Source organism: Gorilla gorilla, chromosome 5 (assembly GCF_029281585.2).
Source record: "Gorilla gorilla gorilla isolate KB3781 chromosome 5, NHGRI_mGorGor1-v2.1_pri, whole genome shotgun sequence".
Lineage (NCBI taxonomy): Eukaryota > Metazoa > Chordata > Mammalia > Primates > Hominidae > Gorilla > Gorilla gorilla.
Genome location: NC_073229.2, coordinates 60,524,192 through 60,549,469, shown reverse-complemented (window position 1 = coordinate 60,549,469; position 25,278 = coordinate 60,524,192). Strand labels below are relative to the sequence as shown.

At 47.3% G+C, this 25,278-nt stretch overlaps 2 protein-coding genes across 5 annotated transcripts in view; one reads left to right on the top strand and one right to left on the bottom strand.

Moving 5' to 3' along the window:
• Positions 1-6,170, bottom strand: part of BICRAL (BICRA like chromatin remodeling complex associated protein) — a 118,261-nt gene extending 112,091 nt beyond the window's left edge. For 2 of the 4 annotated variants that reach the window (XM_055389658.2, XM_055389659.2), the window contains exon 1: positions 3,599-4,403. The gene's annotated coding sequence lies outside the window, so the exon portion shown is untranslated. Of the gene's footprint in view, positions 1-3,598; positions 4,404-6,102; positions 6,132-6,153 lie in introns of those variants that run through there. The other 2 variants (XM_055389664.2, XM_063707610.1) reach the window with 2 other exon arrangements.
• A 201-nt stretch (positions 6,171-6,371) lies between these two features.
• On the top strand, positions 6,372-8,017 carry TBCC (tubulin folding cofactor C). The gene has a single exon (XM_004044025.4). It carries the CDS (start codon positions 6,442-6,444, stop codon positions 7,480-7,482), a length of 1,041 nt encoding a protein of 346 aa, XP_004044073.2. The 5' UTR covers positions 6,372-6,441; the 3' UTR covers positions 7,483-8,017.
• Positions 8,018-25,278: the final 17,261 nt, after the last annotated feature.

The window sequence follows — 25,278 nt, the reverse complement described above, 5'->3', positions numbered from 1 at the left end:
GAGGCTGCAGTGAGCTATAATTATGCCACTGCACTCCAGCTTGGGTGAGAGAGAGACCCAGTCTCAGCAAGCAAAGAACACATTTTACATGTTTTTGTGACTATTTGCCCAAATTAGGCCTTTTTAAGGAGGACAGGGACGATGTCTGTTTTTATCCACCTTGGCAGTCTTAGGGCCTCCCTGGCTCAGTGCTGGGCACAGTTAGTGCTTAATAAACAGATGTTTAGATAAATAAACACGTGCCAGCCTATGTGCTAGATGTTAAGTGTACAATGATGAAAAAAGTTTCAGAAGGTCAAGGGCGTTGAGGGGGAGGAGAGAGCCAGGGGCAAAGGCAGAAGGAAAAGGCTGCTCCTGTCCTGCTTCCCAACAACAGGACCTGCCTGCACAACTGTCACCTTTCACTGTCTTCCTGCCAGAAAGCAGCCAAGGTAGGAAGATTTGCCTAACATTTGATAATTTTGATGTGCACAGTTCTTTAATGAATGCTTTACATCCCATATATAGTCAAGATTTGCGGAAAGATGAATAGGTGATGCTTCTTTCTGGCATCAAACTACTAGAAAAAGGGGCTTGGCCGGGCGCGGTGACTCATGCCTGTAATCCCAGCACTTTGGGAAGCTGAGGCGGGTGGATCATCTGAGGTCAGGAGTTCAAGACCAGCCTGACCAACATGGAGAAACCCCGTCTCTACTAAAAATACAAAATTAGCCCGGCATGGTGGTGCATGCCTGTAATCCCAGCCTCTTGGGAGGCTGAGGCAGGAAAATCGCTTGAACCCGGGAGGCGGGGGTTGCGGTGAGCCAAGATCATGCCACTGCACTCCAGCCTGGGCAACAAGGGCAAAACTCCGTCTCAAAAAAAAAAAAACAAGAAAAAGAAAAGAAAGAAAAAGGGTCCTTTTATTTGCCTGGGTGTGGCTGGTATCTTCCACCAGTGCAGGGTCCCCGATAAACTCCAGAGAACACCAAAGGGCCTATTCCTTTATTGTTTACCATACCTAAAGACTGTTTTCCTTTGCTGAAATGCTTTCACTACTTACTTCTTGAGGCATATAACTACAATCATAAGATTCCCTTTGTAACATTAAAAGATCAAATAAATACAACAGACATTTAAAATTTAACAAATACTGTATAGAGATGCAACCAGCAAAATCCAGACTGTGGGAAACTCTACTGAACAAATGACCAAGCTGCTTCAACAAAACAATTTAGAGAAAAAGGAACCCACACAGTGAAAGTGATTTAAGGCTCTCCACCCAGGACACAGGTCCTCCCACGCCTGAGGCCAATGCTGCCAGGACCTTGGGGTTGGAGTGGGACTTGGCTGACCACATCTTTCAAATAAAGCTGTTTGTCTAACTAAAAAAAAAAAAAAGTGATTTAAGGGACACAATAACTAAATGCAGTGTATGGAACTTGTTTGGATCCTTATTCAAATAAAATAACTTTAAAAAAAAGGAAACTGGGCAAGGGGACGGAGAGCATTAGGACAAATATCTAATGCGTATGGGGCTTAAAACCTAGATAACAGGTTGATAGGTGCAGCAAACCACCATGGCACATGTATACCGATGTAACAAAACTGCACATTCTGCACATGCATCCCAGAACTTAAAGTATTACCAAAAAAAAAAAAAAGGCCGGGCGTGGTGGCTCACGCCTGTAATCCCAGCACTTTGGGAGGCTGAGGCAGGCGGATCATCTCAGGTCAGGAGTTCAAGACCAGCCTGGCCCAACGTGGTGAAACCCCATCTGTACTAAAAATACAAAAAATTAGCCAGGCATGGTGGTGGGCACCTGTAATCCCAGCAACTCAGGAGGCTGAGGCACGAGAATCACTTGAACCCAGGAGGCGGAGGTTGCAGTAAGCCGAGATCGCGCCATTGCACTCCAGCCTGGGTGACAGAGCAAGACATCGTCTTGAGAAAACAACAAACGTATATTATGGGATAATCAGATGTGAATATAGACTGGCAATCTGCTATTAAGAAAATATTTTCTATGCTTTTTTGGAGTGTGGTGATGGCAATGTGGCTGTCTTAAAAGCGAAGTGGCCAGGCGTGGGGGCTCACACCTGTAGTCCCAGCACTTCCGGGGGCCGAGGTGGGCCGATCACTTGAGCCCAAGAGTCTAAGACCAGCCTGGGCAACACAGCAAAACCCTGTCTTTGCAAAAAAAATACCAAAATTAGCTGGGAGTGGTGGTGCACACCTGTAGTCCCGGCTACTCAGGAGGCTAAGGTGGGAGGATCACTTCAGCCTGGGAGGTCAAGACTGCAGTAAGCCGTGATTGCACCACTGCACTTCAGCCTAGGCGACCGAGTGAGACCCTGTCTCAATTTAAAAAAAAAGAAAAGGGCCCAGGCACGGTAGCTCATGCCTGTAATCCCAGAACCTTGGGAGGCAGAGGTGGGCAGATCATGAGGTCAGGAGTTCGAGACCAGCCTGGTCAACATAGTGAAACCCCGTCTCTACTAAAACTATATATATATAAAAAAATTAGCCGGGCGTGGTGGTAGGCGCCTGTCATCCTAGCTACTTGGGAGCCTGAGGCAGGAGAATCACTTGAACCTGGGAGGCAGAGGTTGCACAGAGCTGAGATCGTGCCACTGCACTCTGGCCTGGGCAACAGAGCGAGACTCTGTCTCAAAAAAAAAAAAAAAGGAACTCCCAATCTTTTAGAGGTATATAGTGAAATATTTATAGACAATAAAATATGAAATAATATATGGGATGGGCCAAAAAATAATCAGGGTGAGAGGTGGGGAAGTGACTAGGGCTTTACAGGAAACAAGATTGTCAGTTGGTAACTGTTTTTTAAAAAGTTATTATTATTTTTATTGATATATAATAATTGTACATATTTATGAGGTACATGTGATATTTTGATACATGCATACAATATGTAATGGTCAAATTAGAATAATTGGGATATCTATTACTTCAAACATTTATCACTTCTTTGTGTTGGGAACATTTCAAATCCTTTCTTCTAGCTATTTTGAAATATACAATACATTATTATTAACTCGAATTAGGCTACTGTGCTATCTGACACTAGAACTTATTCCCTCTATCTAACTTGTACCTTTGTGCCCTTTAACCAATCTCACTTCATCTCCCTCCACTTCCCAGCCTCTGGTAACTATCATTCTACACTCCAACTCCATATGATCAACTTTTTCAGTTCCCACATACGAGTGAGAACATGTGATATTTTTCTTTCTGTTCCTGGCTTATTTACTTAACATCAGTTGGCAGTTGTTGAAGCTGGGTGATGGGTATGTGAGTCCTTGGAACACTCTTCTAATACTCTCTCCATGTTATATATGTTGGAAATTTTCAAAAAGTTAAAAGGGGGATCTAACAAATAGAACCATAAAGTATCTAAACTGTTGTTAAATAAACGGTAAAGTCCATAACACGTTAGAATTCTTCCATTTTTCAAGATGTCTACAAGAGAGCAGTACTTTGATTCACAAGCCCTTTGAGATATCATTGAAAGTAGGATGCAGAACTCAGAGCTGCTTGCCTTTTGCTACATTTCCCCTGTAGTGCATTCCCCACTCTCCTTCCATCAAAACAGGCACTTACCTCTGACAAGCTGGGATATATTTCAAAGATGCATGCTGAATCCACTGCCCTCAAATGGCAGAGAGAGGATGCAAACACAGCCGGGCAATGCCAGCCATTTCGCAGCCTTCCTACTGTGTTTGAACTCAGAAACAGCTTTATCTCCATTTCTTGACCACATACCTCACAGCCTGCAGCTGTGCAGGGGGGCTGTAAAGAACTGTCCAGCCAATGCTTCACAATGACCATATCACTCACTGACCCCTTTCCACTACTCCTCACATCAGTCTTTGAAACTGCCCCTAACACACCGGGTCAACTGGGTGACCTGTCAAGCTCTGTTTTTAACTGTTTCCTTTTCTTAAAAGTTCGAACTAACCAACTTCAAGTATTTAATAACTTCCCAAGTCTACTGGATTGTAGCAAAAACCTGTTGGTAGACAGAAATGAAGTTCTTGAAAGGGTTTAATAACATTCAATTCCACTTGGGATACAGCCAACACTTACAACACCCATAGATTCACTATGCCTAATACCGAAATGTTATCTCACTCCAGCTGCAACCTCCAAGTCCAATAAACCTTCTTTAGCTACAAACGTTCTTAATTTGAGTGAGACAGGTTCAACCTGAAAAACTTAAAAGGTCAGGTTGTTTTTTTCTAGAAAAATAAATCTTCTCTAAAGCTTCTTTGCTTAAATCAACATTTCATAAAATAAAGCAGCTATTGCAATTCCTCCACGACTCGGACAAGACAACTAGCTTTCTTGTCCACCAGCTTTCAGACCCACAGTTTTGTGAAATAAACCTGCTTTTCTGGAAAAAAAAAAAAAAAAAAAAAGGGCCAGGCACAGTGGCTCACGCCTGTAATCCCGGCACTATGGGAGGCCGAGGCGGGCGCATCACCTGAGGTCGGGAGTTCGAGACGAGCCTGACCAACATGGAGAAACCCCGTCTCTATTAAAAATACAAAATTAGCCGGACATGGTGGCGCATGCCTGTAATCCCAGCTACTCGGGAGGCTGAGGCAGGAGAATCACTTGAACCCGGGAGGCGGATAGCGGTGAGCCGAGATCGCGCCATTGGCACTCCAGCCTGGGCAACAACAGCATAACTCCGTCTCAAAAAAAAAAAAACCAAAATAAAACAAAAAAGCAAAAACAGAAGCCTCACCTAATCTGCCCATAAAACAAGACTAGTGAAAACGATGACTATGCACAAGAGTAAGCACCATTGTTTTTCGGCACCCCCTTTTCCATCGGGTGCACGCAGGCACGCGGACACACAAGCCTCTCCCCTGCCCCCGCGCCCCGCCTGCGCGGGGAATCTGCCACACGGTATGAACTGTGCTCTCATCGGAGAAATACTCTGTTTGGCCCAGCAATTTATGTGTGTTTTGTTTAAGTGGGAAGGAAAGGAAGAGAGTGGGGCGTGAAAATGGGAGATCAGTTTTAACTCAGATTTAATTCAATGGTTCGCGTTTCCTCCCATCTTCCTCTGCATCAAAATGCAGGTAGATCGGTGAAATTTCAAGTTTCTTGGGTCGTTAAATATCCCAATTTAAACGATGGAGGCTGGGAACTGGGGATATAAGGAGGAAACCTAGGGTTGGAAGGGCGGGCAGGGTTAAAGAGGTCCGGGAGCTCCGCAGGGCTGAGCGAAGCATGCGAGGCTGCCGCGCCCGGGCAGCGGCTGCATCTCGGGTTCTCGCCCTGCCCGCTGCCTCGGGTTTTTGCCAGTGACTGCGCCGTCTTGGCTGCCCACCCACACCTCGGGTTGGTCCCGACTTTAGGCTAGGCCATTCACTTCCGGTGACAAATCCCTCCCACCACCCCTAGAAATAATGTACCGCTTCTCCCACCGCTTTCCTAAGACCGACCGCCCCAGAGAGCCACGGAGCCCGGGGCTAGGGTCTCACCCCGGCGCGGCCGGCGACGCCCAGCTGCGGAGGGAGTGGCCGGGACCGAGCTCGGGGAGGGCAGGGAAGAAAGAGGAAGGGGGTGTGGATCTCACCTTCCCCCGCCCCCACCCCTCCGACTGCAGCAATTGGCCAAAAAAATAGTAATCCTTTTATAGACTCCCCCAGGGCCCCTCGAACCAGGTTGCAGTGAGGAACCCAGTCTCTCCCATCGCAGTGCCCCTTGCCTTCTCCCGCCCTAGTAACTGCCTGCGGGGATCCAGGAGCCCCCAGGCCGCGCCGAACTGCAGTGGATAGGGGGGAGGGGGGAGGTAAGGATGAGGGCTACGGGGCGGCAGAAATGGGTTGGGGGAAGGGGTGGTGAAAGGGAAAAGAAAAAACCGGAGGCATGCAAGCGGCTCCCTAGCCAGCTGTTCCAGCTGCTGCTTCCTCCGGCGCGGGCCGGGCAGTGCAATATTCCCCCCCCTCCATCTTTCTCACCACTACCTGTCCCCCCAACCCACCACACGCACTCATCCCTCCCACCCACACCCCTAGTAGCGGATCTCCGGCCTGTAAGGGGGTAGTAGGGAGGAGCTGGGGGGAGGGAGAGGCCTGCGAGTTTCTAACCTTGTTCTTATAAACAAACCCACATGTGCAGCTGCCGCTGCTGCAACTCACCCCACAATCCCGGATATAAGTCCTGCCCCTTTAAGAGGAAAAAAAAATTCCCCCGCCTGCCTCCCACCCCACCCATCCACAAGAACCTTTGTCTTCCCACCCCCATAGTCAGTCGGCCCCGCCCCATCTCCCCGCCCCCTCCGACGCAGAGGAACCAATAGGCGAAGAAAATAAGGCCGGGGGTCTGACATCATCATGTTAGGCCAATCACCGGACGCGTTGGTGGGAGGCCTCACGGACAGCGCGCCCGGAGGAAGGAAGACAAGAGAGAGGAAGCTTGAAGCCAATATGGAGTCCGTCAGTTGCTCCGCTGCTGCTGTCAGGACCGGAGACATGGAGTCCCAGCGGGACCTGAGCCTGGTGCCTGAGCGGCTTCAGAGACGCGAACAAGAACGGCAGCTGGAAGTTGAAAGGCGGAAACAAAAGCGGCAGAACCAGGAGGTAGAGAAGGAGAACAGCCACTTTTTCGCCGCCACCTTTGCTCGGGAGCGAGCGGCCGTGGAAGAGCTTCTGGAGCGCGCGGAGTCGGTCGAGCGGCTGGAGGAGGCGGCCTCTCGGCTCCAGGGGCTGCAGAAACTTATCAACGACTCAGTTTTTTTTCTAGCCGCTTACGACCTGCGGCAGGGACAAGAGGCGCTGGCGCGGCTGCAGGCGGCCTTGGCCGAGCGGCGCCGGGAGCTGCAGCCCAAGAAGCGTTTCGCTTTCAAGACCCGGGGAAAGGATGCTGCTTCGTCTACCAAAGTAGACGCGGCTCCTGGCATCCCCCCGGCAGTTGAAAGCATACAGGACTCCCCGCTGCCCAAGAAGGCGGAAGGAGACCTCGGCTCCAGCTGGGTCTGCGGTTTCTCCAACCTGGAGTCCCAAGTCTTGGAGAAGAGAGCCAGCGAGTTGCACCAGCGCGACGTTCTTTTGACCGAACTGAGCAACTGCACAGTCAGACTGTATGGAAATCCCAACACCCTGCGGCTAACCAAGGCCCACAGCTGCAAGCTGCTCTGCGGTCCGGTGTCTACCTCTGTTTTCCTGGAGGACTGCAGTGACTGCGTGCTGGCAGTGGCCTGCCAACAGCTCCGCATACACAGTACGAAAGACACCCGCATCTTCTTGCAGGTGACCAGCAGGGCCATCGTGGAGGACTGCAGTGGGATCCAGTTCGCCCCTTACACCTGGAGCTACCCGGAGATCGACAAGGACTTCGAGAGCTCTGGTTTAGATAGGAGCAAAAATAACTGGAACGATGTTGACGATTTTAACTGGCTGGCCCGGGATATGGCCTCCCCAAACTGGAGTATTCTTCCTGAAGAGGAGCGAAATATCCAGTGGGACTAAGCAGTTGTCACTCTGTTCTTCACTCCTACCAAATACTTTCCACGTTGGACTTTCCCCCTTATTGGGTCTCGAAGTTTACTTATTGTCACACTGTGTATGTTTTCAGCATTTTAAGGCTTGAGATTGTAATGGGCTCCTACTTGTAATTTCCATTAAATTCGTAACAGGTATAACACTAAAGCATTTTTGCTATTTTCGTCATGCCTTTGAGACTGAGTCTTACTCCGTCCCCCAGCGTGGTGGCGCGCTGGGATTACAGGCGTGCGCCACCACGCGAACTTGTATTTTTAGTAGAGACGGGGTTTCGCCATGTTGTCCGGGCTGCTCTCGAACTCCTGACCTCAGCTGATCCACCCGCTTCGGCTTCCCAAAGTGCTGGCATTACAGGCGTGAGCCACCACGCCAGGGCTTTATTTATTTATTTTTACCACAATAGTTTGAAGCAGTAAGGGGGAAGGAGGGTGATTATGTTGCTTTGTAATGGTTTGTGATACTTGAAACATCACGGTGCATAATAAAGTAGGTCTGCAATAAATACATGGGTTTGTTTGTTGTGTGTGTGTGTGTTTTTTTTTTTTTTAAGAGATGGGCTCTCCTTATGTTGCCCAGGCTGGTTTCGAACTCCTGAACTCAAGCAATTCTCCTGCCTCAGCCTCCCAAAACACTCGGATTATAGACAGGAACCAGCGGTGTCAGGGTATAGATACATGTTTAATAAATTCCAGAGCTGAGCCCGGGGGCTCACACCTGCAATCCCAGCACTTTGGGAGGCTGAGGTGGGCAGATCACTTGAGGTCAAGAGTTGGAGACCTGGTGCCAGGTGAAACCCTGTCTCTACTAAAAACACAAAAATTAGCCGGGCATGATAGTTCACACCTGTAGTCCCAGCTACTCAGGAGAACTGCTTGAACCTGGGAGACAGGTTGTCGTGAGCTGACATCACGCCACTGCACTCCAGCCTGGGTGGCAGAGTGAGACACTGTCTCAAAAACAAAAAACCATAGGTAATTCCTTTGTCCCTAGACATTCAGTTCCTTCGGAGAGCCATCACTCTTTACGTGTTTCTTTTTTTTTTTTTTTTTGAGACAGAGTTTCGCTCTTGTTGCCCAGGCTGGAGTGCAGTGGCGTGATCTCAGCTCAGTGCAACCTCAGCATCCCTGGTTCAAGTGACTTTCCTGCCTCAACCTCCCGAGCAGCTGGGATTACAGGAGCCCGCCACCATGCTCGGCTAATTTTTTGTATTTTTAATAGAGGATTTCACCATGTTGGCAAGACTGGTCTTGAACTCCTGACCTCGGCTGATCCACCTGCCTCAGCCTCCCAAAGTCCTGAGATTATAGGCGTGAGCCACTGTGCCCGGTCCTTTTTTTTTTTTTTTTTTTTTTTTTTCCTTTGTTTCTTTGAGACAGGGTCTGGGTGAAGGACCTTCTGGGCTCAAGAGATCCTCCAACCTCAGCCTCCCAAGTAGCTGGGACTACAGGTGCACCCCATCACCCCCGGCTAATTTGTGTATTTTTTGTAGAGAGGGCTTCATCATGTTGCCCAGGCTGGTCTCGAACTCCTGAGCTCAAGCAATCTGTCCCCCATGGTCTTCCAAGTGCTGGGTGGTGGTGCGTGTTTGTAATCCCAGCTACTCGGGATGCTGAGGCATGAGAATCCTTTGAACCTGGCAAGAAGAGGTAGCAGTGAGCCATTACCGTGCCATTGCGTTTCCAGAGCAAGACTCTGTATCAAAAAAAAAAAAAAAAAAAAAAAGAAAGAAAGAAAAGAAAGGGGGTGGTGCCAGGCGTGGTGGCTCATCCCTGTAATCCCAGCACTTTGGGGGGCCAAGGCAGGTGGATCACCTGAGGTCAGGAGTTCGAGACCAGCCTGGCCAACAGGGTGAAACCTCGTCACTACTAAAAATACAAAAATTAGCCGGGCATGGTGGCACACACTTGGAATCTCAGCTACTTGGGAGACTGAGGCAGGAGAATATCTTGAGCCCAGGAGGCAGAGGTTACAGTGTGCTGAGATTGTGGCGCTGCACTCCAGCCTGGGCGACAAGAGCAAAACTCCATCTCAAAAAAAAAAAAAAAAAAAATTTGGGGGTCTTTGCCAGTTTGATGGTTACAAAATATTACCTTCCTCTACTAGTAATGGTAATCATCTCCTAACTCATCTCCCCATCTCCAATTTCTAAACTATTCTGCATACAGCTACTAAATTAGTTTTCTTAAAGTATGTCACTCGTGATCTAAAACCTGAGATTCTTATTATCTGATAGACTTCCTGGCCTGGAAGACAAGCCCCTCCACCATCTGTTTCAGCCTACTGTTCTTACATGATGTTTTACTGTTTCATCACACACATTTCATGCACCAGCTAGTCTGAACTAATACCCATTAATCAAACACAATGTATCAGTCAGGGCTCTGGCAGGAAACAGATGGCTTGCTCAAAATGGATACTTTGAGAAGAGCTTAATACAGGAGCTATTTACAAAGCTGTGGGCAGAGTATAAGAAAAGCAATTAGAGATGGTACAATATCTGTTACCATCCTTAGGGCTGAAGGGACAAAAATGTTACCTGAATGCAGAGAGAGATAGACAGTTATTGAGCTACCTGACAGGAGTTTCAGTCTTCAGTGGAGGGATGCTGCCAATCCATGGTGACCTGGCAGGGAGAGAGCCATGGGAATTAAACAATGTCATTCTCTTTTATTGGTGCCTCCCGTTGGTGGAGCCCAACTGGAAATTTCAGGGCAAAGAAGTCTGCTGCCGCAGTCCATATGAGTCAGCTCCCAGGATGTAGAACAGGGTGGAGAAAAATGAAGAATGGATCTGGAGGAGGAAATAGAAGACACTAAGGGCAGGCCAGCGCTGTGGCTCAGGCCTGTAATCTCAGCACTTCGGGATTGCCTTGGGATTTGCCTTGGGAGGCCAAGGTAGGTGGATCACCTGAAGTTGGGAGTTTGAGACCAGCCTGGCCAACATGGTGAAATCCCGTTTCTACTAAAAATACAAAAATTAGCCGGGCATGGTGGCAGGCGCCTGTAATCCCAGCTACTCAGGAGGCTGAGGCAAGATAATCGCTTGAACCTGGGAGGAGGAGGGTGCGGTGAGTCGAGACTGTACCACTGTACTCCAGCCTGAGTGCCAGAGCGAAACTCCATCTCAAAAAATAAATATTCAGTGCAAATAGTTTTTGCCGTATTTCCTGGCCTTTTCTCGAGCAGTGCCCACACAGGTTGGGTCCCCATGCACTTGCCAAAATTTCATACAAGACAAATGTCACTTCCTGTGGGAAATCTGGGATTTTCCTTAGTCTCTTTTGAAAATGAGGCATGGGCCAGGCTTGGTAGTTCATGCCTGTAATCTCAGCATTTTGGGAGGCCTTGGTGGGAAGATCGCTTGAGCTTAGGGGTTCAAGACCAGCCTGGGTAACATAGCAAGACTCTGTCTCTACAAAAAATACAAAAATTAGCTAGGCATGGTGGCACACACCTGTGGTCCCAGCTACTCAGGAGGCTGAGGCTGGATGATTGCTTGAACCTAGAGGTCAAAGCTACAGTGAACTGTGATTGTGCCACTGCACTCCAGCTTGGGCGACCGAGTGAGAACTTGTCTCAATAAAAAAAAAAAAATGAGGAGGCCAGGAGCGGTGGCTCATGCCTGTAATCTCAACACTTTGGGCGGCTGAGGTGGGCAGATCACTTGAGGTCAGGAGTTCGAGACCAGCCTGGCCAACATGGTGAAACCCCGTGTCTACTAAAAATAGAAAAATTAGCTGGGCATGGTGGTGTGCACCTGTTATCCCAGCTACTCGGGAGGCTGAGGCCTGAGAATCACTTGAACCCAGGAGGCAGAGATTGCAGTAAGCCTAGATCATGCCACTGCACTCCAGCCTGGGTGGCAAAGCAAGACACTATCTCAAAAAAAAAAAAAAAAAAAGGAAAAAGTTTAAAGAGAAACCAAGGAACGACCACTATGGGAAAGAACAGGGGAAACTTCTGGCCAATCAAAAAGTACTAAAGATTTACATAAAAGTTAGCTGTAATCTTTGAGGAGGGGAAATGAAGGAGGGAGGAGTAACTGCTTTTTCCCCAGCTTTGGTTATTGAAATTCTCTGGGGAGGGCCATTCACGCACATCTCATCAGAGATGGTAATTTCCAAGAAAGATGATTAGAAAGTTGGATGACCTTTAAGGTCCTTGAGCAGAGGAATGCTTATGGACATTACCAAGAACATTCCATAGAAGTTGCAGTTTAATAAACCTTAGCAAATCCAGTTCATGCACAAATTTCCCCCAAGGAGCATTGACAGTTTAGCTTTTTTGTTGTTGTTGTTTTTTACAACAGGGTCTCACTCTGTTGTCTAGGCTGGAGTGCAGTGGTGCAATTATGGCTCACTGCAGCCTTGACCTCCCAGGCTCAAGCAATTATCCTACCTCAGCATCCTAAGTAGCCACCACACTCGGCTAATTTTTTTACTTTTTTTTGGAGAGCTGGGATGTCACCATGTTGCCCAGGCTGGTCTTGAACTCCTAGGCTCAAGGGATCCTCCCACCTTGGCCTCCCAAAGTGTTGAGGTTACAAGTGAGAACAAGCCAATTTAACTTTTTGACTGGGTACATGTTTAGTTTATGTTTGTTATTTATTTGTATTTTATTTTACTTTAATTTCTCTTTTTTTTTTTTCGAGACGGAGTCTCGCTCTGTCGCCCAGACTGGAGTGCAGTGGCGCGATCTCGGCTCACTGCAAGCTCCACCTCCCGGGTTCACACCATTCTTCTGCCTCAGCCTCCCGAGTAGCTGGGACTACAGGCACCCGCCACCACACCCAGCTAATTTTTTGTATTTTTAGTAGAGACGGGGTTTCACCACGTTAGCCAGGATGGTCTCGATCTCCTGACCTCATGATCCGCCAGCCTTGGCCTCCCAAAGTGCTGGGATTACAGGCGTGAGCCACCGTGGCTGGCCCACGCCCAGCTAATTTTTGTATTTTTAGTAGAGATGGGGTTTCACCATGTTGTCCAGGCTGGTCTCGAACTCCTGACCTCAGGTGATCCACCCACCTCTGTCTCCCAAAGTGCTGGGATTACAGGCATGAGCCACTGCGCCTGGCTGATTTTAGTTTCTCTTAATCTTCAATTTTGGTATGGTTATGGCATGAAATGTGTTTCCTGCCATGGAAACCCAAACTATAACATTGCATCTCTGGAAACTATGGGCTAGACTTGACTTGGGTTCAATTGTGACTGACATTAAAGAACCAGCTGACTTCTTCAGTCCAATAACAGCTGTAAGACTGGGATACTGGGGCCGGGCGCAGTGGCTCACGCCTGTAATCTCAGCATTTTGGGAGGCTGAGGTGGGAGGATCACCTGAGGTCAGGAGTTCGAGACCAGCCTGGCCAACATGGCGAAACCCCATCTCTACTAAAAATACAAAAATTAGCCGGGCGTGGTGCATGCCTGTAATCCCGGCTCCTCAGGAGGCTGAGGCAGCAGAATCATGTGAACCTGGGAGGCAGATGTTGTAGTGAGCTGAGACGGTGACACTGCACTGCAGCATGGGTGACAGAGCAAAACTCTGTCTCAAGGGAGAAAAGAAAAAAGAAAAAAAAAAAAACTAGGATATGTCCCCAGGGGCCTTAATAAAAAGTACTGGATGGGGCAGTAGCTCACCCCTGTAATGCCAGCACTTTGGGAGACTGAGGTAGGAGGATCACTTGAGCCCAGAAGTTAGAGACCAGTCTGGGCAACATGAGACCCTATCTCTAACACAAAATTAAAAAATTAGCCAGGCATGGTGGTGCATATGTGTGGTCCCAGCTACTCAGGGGGCTGAAGTAGGAGGATTTTTAAATTTTTAAATTTTTAATTTTTGTGGATAAATAGTAGGTGTATAAATTTATGGGTTATTTGATACAATGAGTAATAGTAATGCAATGAGTAATAGTCACATCAGAGTAAATGGGGTGTCCATCCCCTCAAACATTTATCCTTTGTTACAAACAATCCAATGATACTCTTAGTTATTTTAAAATGTACAATTAAATTATTTTTGACTATAGTCACCTAGTTGTGCTAGCAAATACCAGGTCTGATTCATTTTATTTTTATTTTTTCAGACAGGGTCTCGCTTTGTCACCCAGGCTGACATGCAGCGGTGTGATCCTGGCTCACTGGAGGCTTGATCTCCCACGTGTAAATGATCCTTTCACCTCAGCCTCCCCAGTAGCTGGGACTATAGGCCTGCACCACCATGCCTGGCTAATTTTTAAATTTATTTAGAGACAGTGTCTTCCTATGTTGCCCAGGCTGGTCTTAAACTCCTGGGCTCAAGTGATCCTTCCACTCCAGCCTCCAAAAGTGCTGGGGTTACAGAAGTTAGTTAGCCACTGTGCTCAACTCTGATTCATTTTTTCTAAGTAATTTTTTTTTTTTGAGACGGAGTTTCAGTCTTATTACCCAGGCTGGAGTGGAATGGCACAATCTCAGCTTGCTGCAACCTTTGCCTCCCGGGTTCAAGCGATTCTCCTGCCTCAGCCTCCCAAGTAGCTGGGATTACAGGCATGTGCCACCACCCCCAGTTAATTTTGTATTTTTAGTATGGATGGGGTTTCACTATGTTGGTCAGGCTGGTCTCAAACTCCTGACCTCAGGTGATCCACCCACCTCGACCTCCCAAAGTGCTGGGATTACAGGCGTGAGCCACCGCGCCCAGTCTTTAACTAATTTTTTGTACGCATTAACCATCCCCACTTGCCCCAGCCGCCACTACCCTTCCCAGCCTATGGTAATCATCCTTCTACTCTCTATTTCCATGGATTCAACTGTTTTAATTTTTAACTCCCACAAATAAATGAGAACATTTGAAGTTTGTCTTTCTGTTCCTGGCTCATTTCATTTAACATAAAGACCTCCAGTTCCATCCATTTGTTGTAAATGACAGGATCCTGTTCTTTTTATGGCTGAATAGTAAGTACTCCATTGTATATATGTACCACATTTTCTTTATCCATTCATCTGTCGATGGACACTTACGTTGCTTCCAAATCTTGGCTATTGTGAACAGTGCTGCAACAAACATGAAAATGCAGATATCTCTTTGATGTACTGATTTCCTTTCTTTTGGGTCTCTACCTAGGAGTGGGATTGCTGGATCATATGGTAGCTCTAGTTTTAGTTTTTTGAGGAACCTCCTAACTGTTCCCCATAGTGGTTGTACTAATTTACATTCCCACCAACAGTGTACGAGGGTTCTCTTTTCTCCGCATCCTCACCAGCGTTTGCTATTGCCAGTCTTTTGGATAAAAGCCATTTTGACTGGGGGAAGATGATATCCCATTGTAGTTTTGATTTGCCTTTCTCTGATGATCAATGACGTTGAGCACCTTTTCATATGCCTGTTTGCCATTTGTATGTCTTCTTTTGAGAAATGTCTATTTAGACTTTTTGCCCATTTTTAAACTAGATTATTATATTTTTTCCTATAGAGTTGTTTGAGTTCCTTATATATTCCGGTTATTAATCCCTTGTCAGATGGGTAGTTTGCAAATATTTTTTCCCATTCTGTGGGTTGTCTCTTCACTTTGTTGATTGTTTCCTTTACTGTGCAGAAGGTTGTTAACTTGACATGATCCCATTTGTCCTTTTTATTTTTTAATTTATTTTTTTTTTTTTTGGAGACAGAGTCTCGCTCTGTCACCCAGGCTGGAGTGCAGTGGTGCTATCTTGGTTCACTGCAGCCTCCGCCTCTTGGGCTCAAGTGATTCTTGTGCCTCAGCCTCCTGAGTAGCTGGGACTAAAGGCATGTGCCACGATGCCTAGCTAATTTTTTTTTTTTGAGACAGAGTCTCGCTTGGTTGTCCAGGCTGGAGTGCAGTGGTGCAATCTCGGCTCTCTGCAACCTCCGCCTCCCTGGTTCAAGTGATTCTCCTGCCTCAGCCTCCCGAGTAGCTGGGATTACAGGCACTCACCACCGTGCCCAGCTAATTTTTGTATTTTTAGTAAAGACAGAGTTTTGCCATGTTGGCCAGGCTGGTCTTGAACTCCTGACGTCAGCCGATCTCCTCGCCTCAGCCTCCCAAAGTGTTGGGATTACAGGCAAGAGCGACGGCACCCAGCTACCATTTGTTCATTTTTGCTATGGTTGCCTGTGCTTGTGGGGTAGTACTCCAGATATCTTTGCTGAAGTGGGAGGATTGCTTGAGCCTAAGAGTTCAAGGCTGCAGTGAGCCCTGATCATGCCACTGCACTCCAGCTTGGGCAACAGAGTGAGACCCTGTCTTAAAAAATAGATAAATAAATGAAAATGAAAATAAATTTAAAAAGCGCTGCTTTTGTGATTTCCTGATTGGAAAGTTTCTCCTAATAGCACTTTCTTTTTTTTTTTTTTTTTGAGATAGGATCTTGCTCTGTTGCCTAGGCTGGTGTGCAGTGGCAGGATCAGGGCTCACTGCAGCCTCAACTTCCTAGGCTCAAGCCATCCTCCCACCTCAGCCTCTGGAGTAGCTGGGACTACAGGTGTAAGCCACCTCACCCGGCTAATTTTTCATATTTTTTGTTGTAACAGGGTTTTGCCATGTTGCCCAGGTTGGTCTAAAACTCCTGGGCTCAAGGGATCCCCCCACCTCGGCCTCCCAAACTGCTGGGATTACATGCATGAGCCACTGTGCCTGGTGCACTTTCTATGTTTTAATAAATAGTAGTGTAATAGAGGGTGCCGCTTGACCATCCACATGGCTTGAACTTTTCGCTGTGCCCAGCACAATAGTATTAAGTGTCTGACAGTTCTGATTCCTCTTGTGGTAAGCCTTGCTGCTGTCCTTGTGTAATAGGCCAGGATAGCTGGGGACTTATCCTGGGAACAGCCCTCAGATGAATGACTCTCCAGAGTTAGTGAATAAATAGCTCAGCAACCTCACCCAAGACAGGATAATTCTGAGATGTGTTTCCCCCAGGGATTTCCTTCTCCAGGGTGGAAGCTGGTGTAATAGCACAGTCTTGTGGGCCGCCTTTCCTTCCTGTACCCCTTTGCCACCCCTCCATGGGTGTTATCTGAATCTCTCCAATTAACTACTTTCACTCCCAGTTTAGGGCAGTGTTTTTAGTGTCTCTCAACCTTTTTTTTTCATTATCACCCCCCTAAAGAGCCTATTTTAGACATTTATTTGTTTATTTATTTATTTTTGAGACAGGGTCTCACTCTGTCGCTCAGGCTGGAGTGCAGTGGCGCGATCACGGCTCACTGCAACCTCTGCCTCCCAGGTTCAAGGGATCTTCCTACCTTAGCCTCCCAAGTAGCTGGGACTATAGGCATGTGCTACCATCCCCGGCTAATTTTTTTGTATTTTTGATAGAGATGAGATTTCACCATATTGTCCAGGCTGGTCTGGAACTCCTGGCCTGAAGTGATCCGCCTGCTCTGGCCCCCCAAAGTGCTGGGATTATAGGCGGGAGTCATGGTGCCTGGCCAGATCTTTTTGTTTTGAAAAGATAGGGGCCACACAGATTTCACATTGGGACTTCTTTTTCCTAGTTATGCCCCTGGGAAGAGGAATAGAAAATGAAGAAAGTTATGGAACATTGAAAGTAGATGGTGGCAGAGGCCGGGCATGATGACTCACACCTGTAATCCCAGCACTTTGGGAGGCTAAGGTGGGCAGATCACCTGAGGTCAGGAGTTCGAGACCAGCCTGGCCAACATGGTGAAACCTCATCTCTACTAAAACTACAAAAAATTAGTCAGGCATGGTGGTGCACACCTGTAGTCCCAGATGCTAGGGAGGCTGAGGTACAGGAATTGCTTGAACCCAGGAGGCAAAGGCTGCAGTGAGCCAAGATTGTATCACTTCACTCCACCCTGGGCAACAGAGCGAGACTTGGTCTCAAAAAATAAAAATAAATGAAGTAAATAAGGGCCAGGTGTGGTGGCTCATGCCTGTAATCCCAGCACTTTGGGAGGCCAAGGTGGGTGGATCACCTGAAGTCAGGAGTTTGAGATCAGCCTGGCCAATGCGGTGAAATCCCGTCTCTACTAAAAATACAAAAATTAGCCAGGTGTGGTGGCAGGCGCCTGTTGTCTGTGAGTCCCAGTTACTTGGGAGGCTGAAGCAGGAGAATCACTTGAACCTGGGAGGCGGAGGTTGCAGCGAGCCAAGATCACACCACTACACTCTAGCCTGGGCGACAAGAGCAAAACTCCATCTCAAAAAAAAAAAGTAGATGTCAGTAAAGAGTACTGGATTCCTTAAACAGCTATCTCACTGAAAACAACTGTAAATGCTAGATAAAATATATCAAAATACTTGTAAAAAGACATCATGGAGCTGCAAAGAGAGTAAAGAATATGTGGATGTGGGCGGAGAATTACTCAAGTGCCAAGGCAAGAGACTGAAGGCACAAACTGTTTCAGTATAATAAAAAAAGTTAAAATAAAAATGGTTATGATACAAATTAGATATAGAGGTGATCATGGACATTATCAATCATTAGTACAAAGATTATTAATCATTAGCTTTTAATATTACTCTTTGTCGTATTACTAATATAACCAAAAAATAACCAGCAGGTATAGAGTCAGGTGCTGAAGGGACATTGTAAGAAGTAACCAAGAAGGCAAGAGGTGAGCCCTCTGTTACGCCCACATAAGGGCCGCTTGAGGGCTCCTTGGTCAAGCGGTAATGCTAGTGCCTGGGAAGGCACCCGTTACTTAGCAGACCGTGAAAGGGAGTCTCCTTTCCTTGGAGGAGTCAGGAAACACTCTGCTCCACCAGCTTCTTGTGGGAGGTTGGATATTATCCAGGCCTGCCCACAGTCATCCAGAGGCTTAAACCCCTCCCTGTGGTGCTGTGCTTCAGTGGTCACGCTCCTTGTCCACTTTCATGCTCCTCCCGTACTCCTGGTTCCTCTTTAAAGTTCTTAGAAGGTAGCGGTAGAAAAAATAGTGAAAGTCTTAAGTGCATAGAAGAAAACACTGACGTATGCTGCCTTCCCTCTCTGCTTCGGCTACCTATAAGGGAAGGGCCCCCTGTCCTATAACCACGTGACTTACTTGACCGTATCAATCACTTGGACGACTCACCCTCCTTACCCTGCCCCCTTGTCTATACAATAAATATCAGTGCACCCAGCCATTCAAGGCCACTATGTCTCCGCATCTTGGTGGTAGTGGTCCCCCAGGCCCAGCTGTTTTCTCTTTATCTCTTTGTCTTGAGTCTTTCTTACGATCTCTCGTCTCTGCACACGGGGAAAATACCCGCCAAGCCCCGTAGGGCTAGACCCTACATGTGGAGATCAAAAAAAAAATTTTTTTTTTTGAGACGGAGTCTTGCTCTGTTACCCAGGCTGGAGTGTAGTGGCACAATCTCAGCTTGCTGCACCCTCCACCTCCCGGGTTCAAGCGATTCTCCTGTCTCAGCCTCTGGAGCAACTGGGACTACAGGCATGCGCCATCATGCTCGGCTAATTTTGTATTTTTAGTAGAAACGGGGTTTCACCATGTTGGTCAGGCTGGTCTTGAACTCCTGACCTCAGGTGATCCACCTGCCTTGACTTCCCAAAGTGCTGGGATTACAGGTGTGAGCCACCACACCCGGTGGAGATCAAAATTAATCCAGAGATGTGAGCTAATTCTTTTTTTTTTTTTTTTTGAGGCAGAGTTTTGCTCTTGTTGCCCAGGCTGGAGTGTAATGCCATGATCTTGGCTCACCGCAACCTCTGCCTCCCAGGTTCAAGCGATTCTTCTGCCTCAGCCTCCTGAGTAGCTGGGATTACAGGCACGCGCCACTGTGCCTGGCTAATTTTGTAGTTTTAGTAGAGACGGGGTTTCTCCATGTTGGTCAGGCTGGTCTCAAGCTCCTGACCTCAGGTGATCCATCCGCCTCAGCCTCCCAAAGCACTGGGATTACAGGCGTGAGCCACTGCACCCGGCCAATGTGAGCTAATTCTAAAACTGACTTTGTTGTGGGGCTGGGAGATCTCTTGAACTCTTGTAACCTTGAGTTTCAGTTTAACGGCACTGGAGAGAGGAGACAAGAAGGCAGACAGAAGCCAAAAACTGAGGCTTCCAAACGGTGGAGTCTACTGAGCCCATCTTCAGTTAAGAGTATGCTGTGGTCTGAATGTCTGTGTTCCTCGCTGTGGTGTTACGATATTTGTTGGTTTTCATCCACGTTCCTGGCTCATAACTCCCACAGCCCTTGTTCTGGTCTTTCGTTATAATGTTGGGTGTGTTGGGCCTCAGGGGCAAGCCTCCGACCTTCTCCTGCCCACCTTCCATTCGAATGTCTCCCTACCTTTCTGATTGTGGGTCTTAAGACCTTCCCAAGAGAGGGTCCCGCACTGTACCGTGGGGGAAGGAATACTGTTGTCATGAAGCTTCCAAAAAAACCCCAAAAAGGCCCAGCAGCCCTGGAGTCAAAGCCGGTTCCCGGCCCAGTCCCATCCTGAAGCAGCCTGCCTCCCCTTTCCTTTCAACATGACAGATGCTGCCCTGTCCTTTGCCAAGGACTTCCTGGCAGGTGGAGTGACCGCAGCCATCTCCAAGATGGCGGTAGTGCCCATCGAGCTTTTTAAATTTATTTTTATTATTTTATTTTATTTATTTATTTATTTTTGCTCACTGCAACCTCTGCCTCCCAGGTTCAAGCCATTCTCCTGCCTCAGCCTCCCAAGTAGCTGGCATTACAGATGTGCACCACCATGCCAGCTAATTTTTGTATTTTTAGTAGAGACAGGGTTTCACCATGTTGGCCAGGCTGGTCTCAAACTCCTGATCTCAGGTGATCCACCTCCCTGGACCTCCCAATGTGCTGGGATTACAGGCGTGAATCACTGCTTACCACCTGACTTCTTAATGATGACAATGAGAGCTGGAAAACAATGGAATAATAGTCTCAGCTGGGCGTGGTGGCTCACACTGTAATTCCAGCACCTTGGCAGGCTGAGGTATCGGATCACTTTAGGTCAGGAGTTCCAGACCAGCCTGGCGAACACTGTGAAACCCTGTCTCTACTAAAAATACAAAAATTAGGCCAGGCCAGGCACGGTGGCTCACACCTGTAATCCCAGCACTTTGGGAGGCCGAGGCGGGCGAATCACGAGGTCAGGAGATTGAGGCCATCCTGGCTAACATGGTGAAACTCCGTCTCTACTAAAAATACAAAAAATCAGCCAGGCGTGGTGGTGGGCGCCTGTAGTCCCAGCTACTTGGGAGGCTGAGGCAGGAGAATGGCGTGAACCCAGGAGGCGGAGCTTGCAGTGAGCCAAGATCAGGCCACTGCATTCCAGCCTTGGTGACAGAGTGAGACTCTGTCTCAAAACAAAACAAAACAAAACAAAAATTAGCCAGGCATGGTGGCACACATCTGTAATACCAGCTACTCAGGAGGCTGAGGCAGGAGAATCACTTGAGCCTGAAAGGCGGATGTTGCAGTGAGCCTAGATTTCTTTTTTTCTTTTCTTTTCTTTTTCTTTTTTTTTGAGATGGAGTCTCACTCTGTCACATTCCAACTTTTTTTTTTTTTTTTTTTTGAGACGGAGTCTCACTCTGTTGCCCAGGCTGGAGTGCAGTGGCGCTATCTCAGCTCACTACAACCTCCTCCTCCCGGGTTCAAGCGATTCTCCTGCCTCAGCCACCCAAGTAGCTGGGTTTACAGGCACCTGCTACCACGCCCGGCTAATTTTTGTATTTTTAGTAAAGACAGGGTTTCACCATGTTGGTAAAGCTAGTCTCGAACTCCTGACCTCAAGTGATCCACCCGCCTTGGCCTCCCAAAGTGCTGGGATTACAGGCGTGAGCCACCGTGCCCGGCCATAGTGAACCTAGATTTAGTCACCGCACTCCAGCCTGGGGGACAGAGCAAGACTCCATCTCAAAAACAAACAAAAAAATTGTCTCACTGTGCTGAGGGACAGTAACAACCTATTAGCAAGAAATGGGTTTCTGATAAAGCAGAAAGAATTAATTTAATAAACCCCAAACAGTCAACCTAGTATTGTATACCTTATAAAAATGAACTTTCAAAATAAAAGGTGATGTTTAAAGATATTTCCAGACATAAAACCATAACAGCTTTTTTTTTTTTTTGAGATGGAGTCTCGCCCTGTTGGCCTGGCTGGAGTACAATGGCGTGATCTCGGCTCACTGCAACCTCCGCCTCCCAGGTTCAAGCGATTCTCCTGCCTCAGCCTCCCAAGTAGCTGGGATTAGAGGCGCGCACCTCCATGCTGAGCTAATTTTTGTATTTTTAGTAGAGACAGGGTTTCACCACGTTGGCCAGGCTGGTCTCAAACTTCTGACCTCATGGTCCACCAGCCTCAGCCTCCCAAAGTGCTGGGATTACAGGCGTTAGCCACCGTGCCCGGCCCATAAAACCAAACAGTTTTTACACAAATACTAAAAGCATTCTAAAGGATGAACTTCAGAAAAAGGGAAAATAATCCTTGGGAAGGAGACACATACAGGAAAAAATAGTGAGTAGGGACATTGATAAATATGTAGCACATTTAAACAAATGTTGACTTATACAAAAGAATACTGACATTTATGGTTTGGCACAGAGGCTCATGCCTGGAATCCCAGCACATTTGGGAGGCCGAGGCCAGCAGATCACCTGAGGCCAGGAGTTTGAGACCACCCTAGCCAACATGGGAAAACCCAGTCTCTACTAAAAATATAAAACAGCCGGGCATGGTGGCCCATGCCTGTAATCCCAGCTACTTGGGAGGCTGAGGCAGGATAATCGCTTGAATCCTGGAGGTGGAGGTTGCAGTGAGCCAAGATCGTGCCACTGTACTCCAGCCTGGGGAACAAGAGGGAAACTCTGTCTCAAAAAAGAAACATTTGAAGAACACAGTGATATATTTTAAAAAGAGCATTGGCCTGGAGCAATGGCTCATGCCTGTAATCTTAGTGCTTTGGGAGGCCGAGGTGGGCAGATCACCTGAGGTCAGGAGTTCGAGACCAGCCTGCCGAAGATGATGAAACCGCATGTCTAATAAAAATACAAAAATTAGCTGGGCACCGTGGTGGGCACCTGTAATCCCAGCTACTTGGGAGGCTGGGCAGGATAATTGCTTGAACCTAGGTAGTAGAGGTTGTAGTGAGCCGAGCATGCTACTGAATTCTAGCCTGGGTGACAGAGTGAGACTGTCTACAAAAAAAAAAAAAGATCATTGCACCCAATTATTACATAAGACACACTTTTATACCCCCCAAACACATGTGGAATATTGACCACAGGACAATTGGCCACAAACTAGGTCACAGAGCAAATCTCAAAGATTTTTTTTCTAGATTTGGTATTGTACATGTTATGTTCTCTTACTACAATGTAACTTTTTTAGATTTATATTTTTTATTTCTGTATTTTTGTTTTGTTTTTATAGAAACAGGGTCTCACTGTGTTGCTCAGGCTGGTCTCGAACTTCTTAGGGTTATACCCTAGATAAACTTCTGCACAATGAAAGATACACACAAATGTGTTTTTTGTTGTTGTTGTTTTGAGATGAGGTCTTACTCTGTCATCCAGGCTTGAGTGCAGTGGCTCAATCACTGCTCACAGCAGCCTCAATCTCCCAGGCTCAAACGATCCTCATGCCTCAGTCATGAGTAGCTGGGACCACAGGTGCACACCACCACGGGAGGCTAATTTTTGTATTTTTTGTAGAGACAAAGTTTCACCATGTTGCCTAGGCTGGTCTTGAACTCCTGGGCTCAAGTGATCCTGCCTTGGCCTCCTAAATTGCTGCGATTACAGTTGTGAGCCACTGCATCCAGCCACAAATGTTGAAAGAGCTCTATGCATGAAAGTTTAACTCTAGAAATCACCCATATATCTCCTGGCAGAAGAATGTATGCTATGTGGTATATTCTATATATGACAATGAACTATAGCTACATGCAACATGTGTGTCTCTTAAAACATGTTGACTGAAAAAGAAGCAGATCCCTGAAGACCATCTACACAGTAACATACAATTGTTGTAAATCTCAAAAACATCAAAAATTTGTTCGTAGGAAAGCACTTAATGATTTTTATATGAAAAAGAAAAAGCTGGCTGGGCACAGCAGCTCACGCCTGTAATCCCAGCACTTCAGGAGGCTGAGGTGGGCGGATCACTTGAGGTCAGGAGTTCAAGACCAGCCTGGCCAACATGGTGAAACCCCGTCTCTACTAAAAAATTAGCTGGGTATGGTGGCAGACACCTGTAATCCCAGCTACTCAGGAGGCTGAGGCAGGAGAATCGCTTGAACCTGGGAGGTGGAGGTTTCAGTGAGCCGAGATCGTGCCATTGCACTCCAGCCTGGGCAACAAGAGCCAAACTCTGTCTCAAAAAAAAAGAAAAAAAAAAAAGGAAAAGAAAAAAAAGAAAAAGCTAAGGTGTTCAGATCAATGGTGACCTCTTGAGTGGGAGGGAGAGTGCATTAGTCAGCTCTGGCTGCTATGACAGAATTCCATAGACTGGGCAGCTCGAGCAACAGGCATTTACTTTCTCACAGTTCTGGAGACTAAAGTCCAAGATGAAGGTGCCAGCAGGGTTGGTTTCTGGTAAGGCCTCTCTCCCTGGCTTGCAGATGGGTCTTCTCACTGTGTCCTCACATGGCGTTTCCTCAGTACTGGCTTGGGGAAAGCTCTAGTCTCTTCCTTTCCTTTTATTTTTATTTTTATTTTGAGACAGGGTCTTGCTCTGTCACTCAGACTGGAGTGCAGTGGCAAAGTCTCAGCTAACTGCAACCTCCATCTCCCAGGCTCAAGCAATCCTCCCATATCAGCTTCCCAAGTAGCTGGGACTACAGGCATTCGCCACCACGCCTGTCTAATTTTTGTATTTTTTGTAGAGATGGGGTTTTGCCATGTTGCCCAGGAAGGTCTCAAACTCCTGAGCTCAAGTAATCCCCCCAACCTTGGCCTCCCAAAGTGCTGGGATTACAGGTGTGAGCCACTGCACCTGGCCCCTTTTCTCTTTTGCTTTTCTCTTCTTTCTTTTCTTTTCTTTCTTTCTTTCTTTCTTTCTTTCTTTCTTTCTTTCTTTCTTTCTTTCTTTCTTTCTTTCTTTCTTTCTCCTTCCTTCCCTCCCTCTTTCCCTTTCTTTCTTTCTTTCTCTCTTTCTGTCTCTCACTCTTTTTCTTTTCTTTCTGGTTTTTTTTTTTTTTTTTTTTTTGAGATGGAGTCTTGCTTTGTCGCCCCAGGCTGGAGTTCTGTGGTGCAATCTCAGCTCACTGCAACTTCCACCTCCCGGGTTCAAGCAATTCTCCTGTCTCAGGCTCTTGAGTAGCCGAGACTACAGGTGTGCACCACCATGCCCAGCTAGTTTTTTTGTATCTTTAGTAGAGACAGGGTTTCACCATGTTGGCCAGGCTGGTCTCGAACTCCTGACCTCAGGTGATCTGTCCGCCTTGGCCTCCCAAAGTGCTAGGATTACAGGTGTGAGCCATCGTGCCCAGCCCCTCTCTTTCCTTTCTTCCTTCCTTCCTTCTTTCCCTCCCTCCCTCCCTCTCTCTCTTGCTTTCTTGCTTTTCTTTCTTTTTTTGTTTTGAGACAGTGTCTTGCTCTGTCACCCCAGGCTAGAGTGCAGTGGCACAATCTCGGCTGATTGCAACCTCCGCCTCCCGGGTTCAAGCAATTCTCCCGTCTCAGCCTCCTGAGTAGCTGGGAGTACGGGCATGCGCCACCATGCCCGGCTCATTTTTTTGTATTTTTAGTATAGACAGGGTTTCACCATATTGGTCAGGCTGGCCTCGAACTCCTACCTCAGGTGATCTGCCCGCCTCTGCCTCCCAAAGTGCTGGGATTACAGGTGTG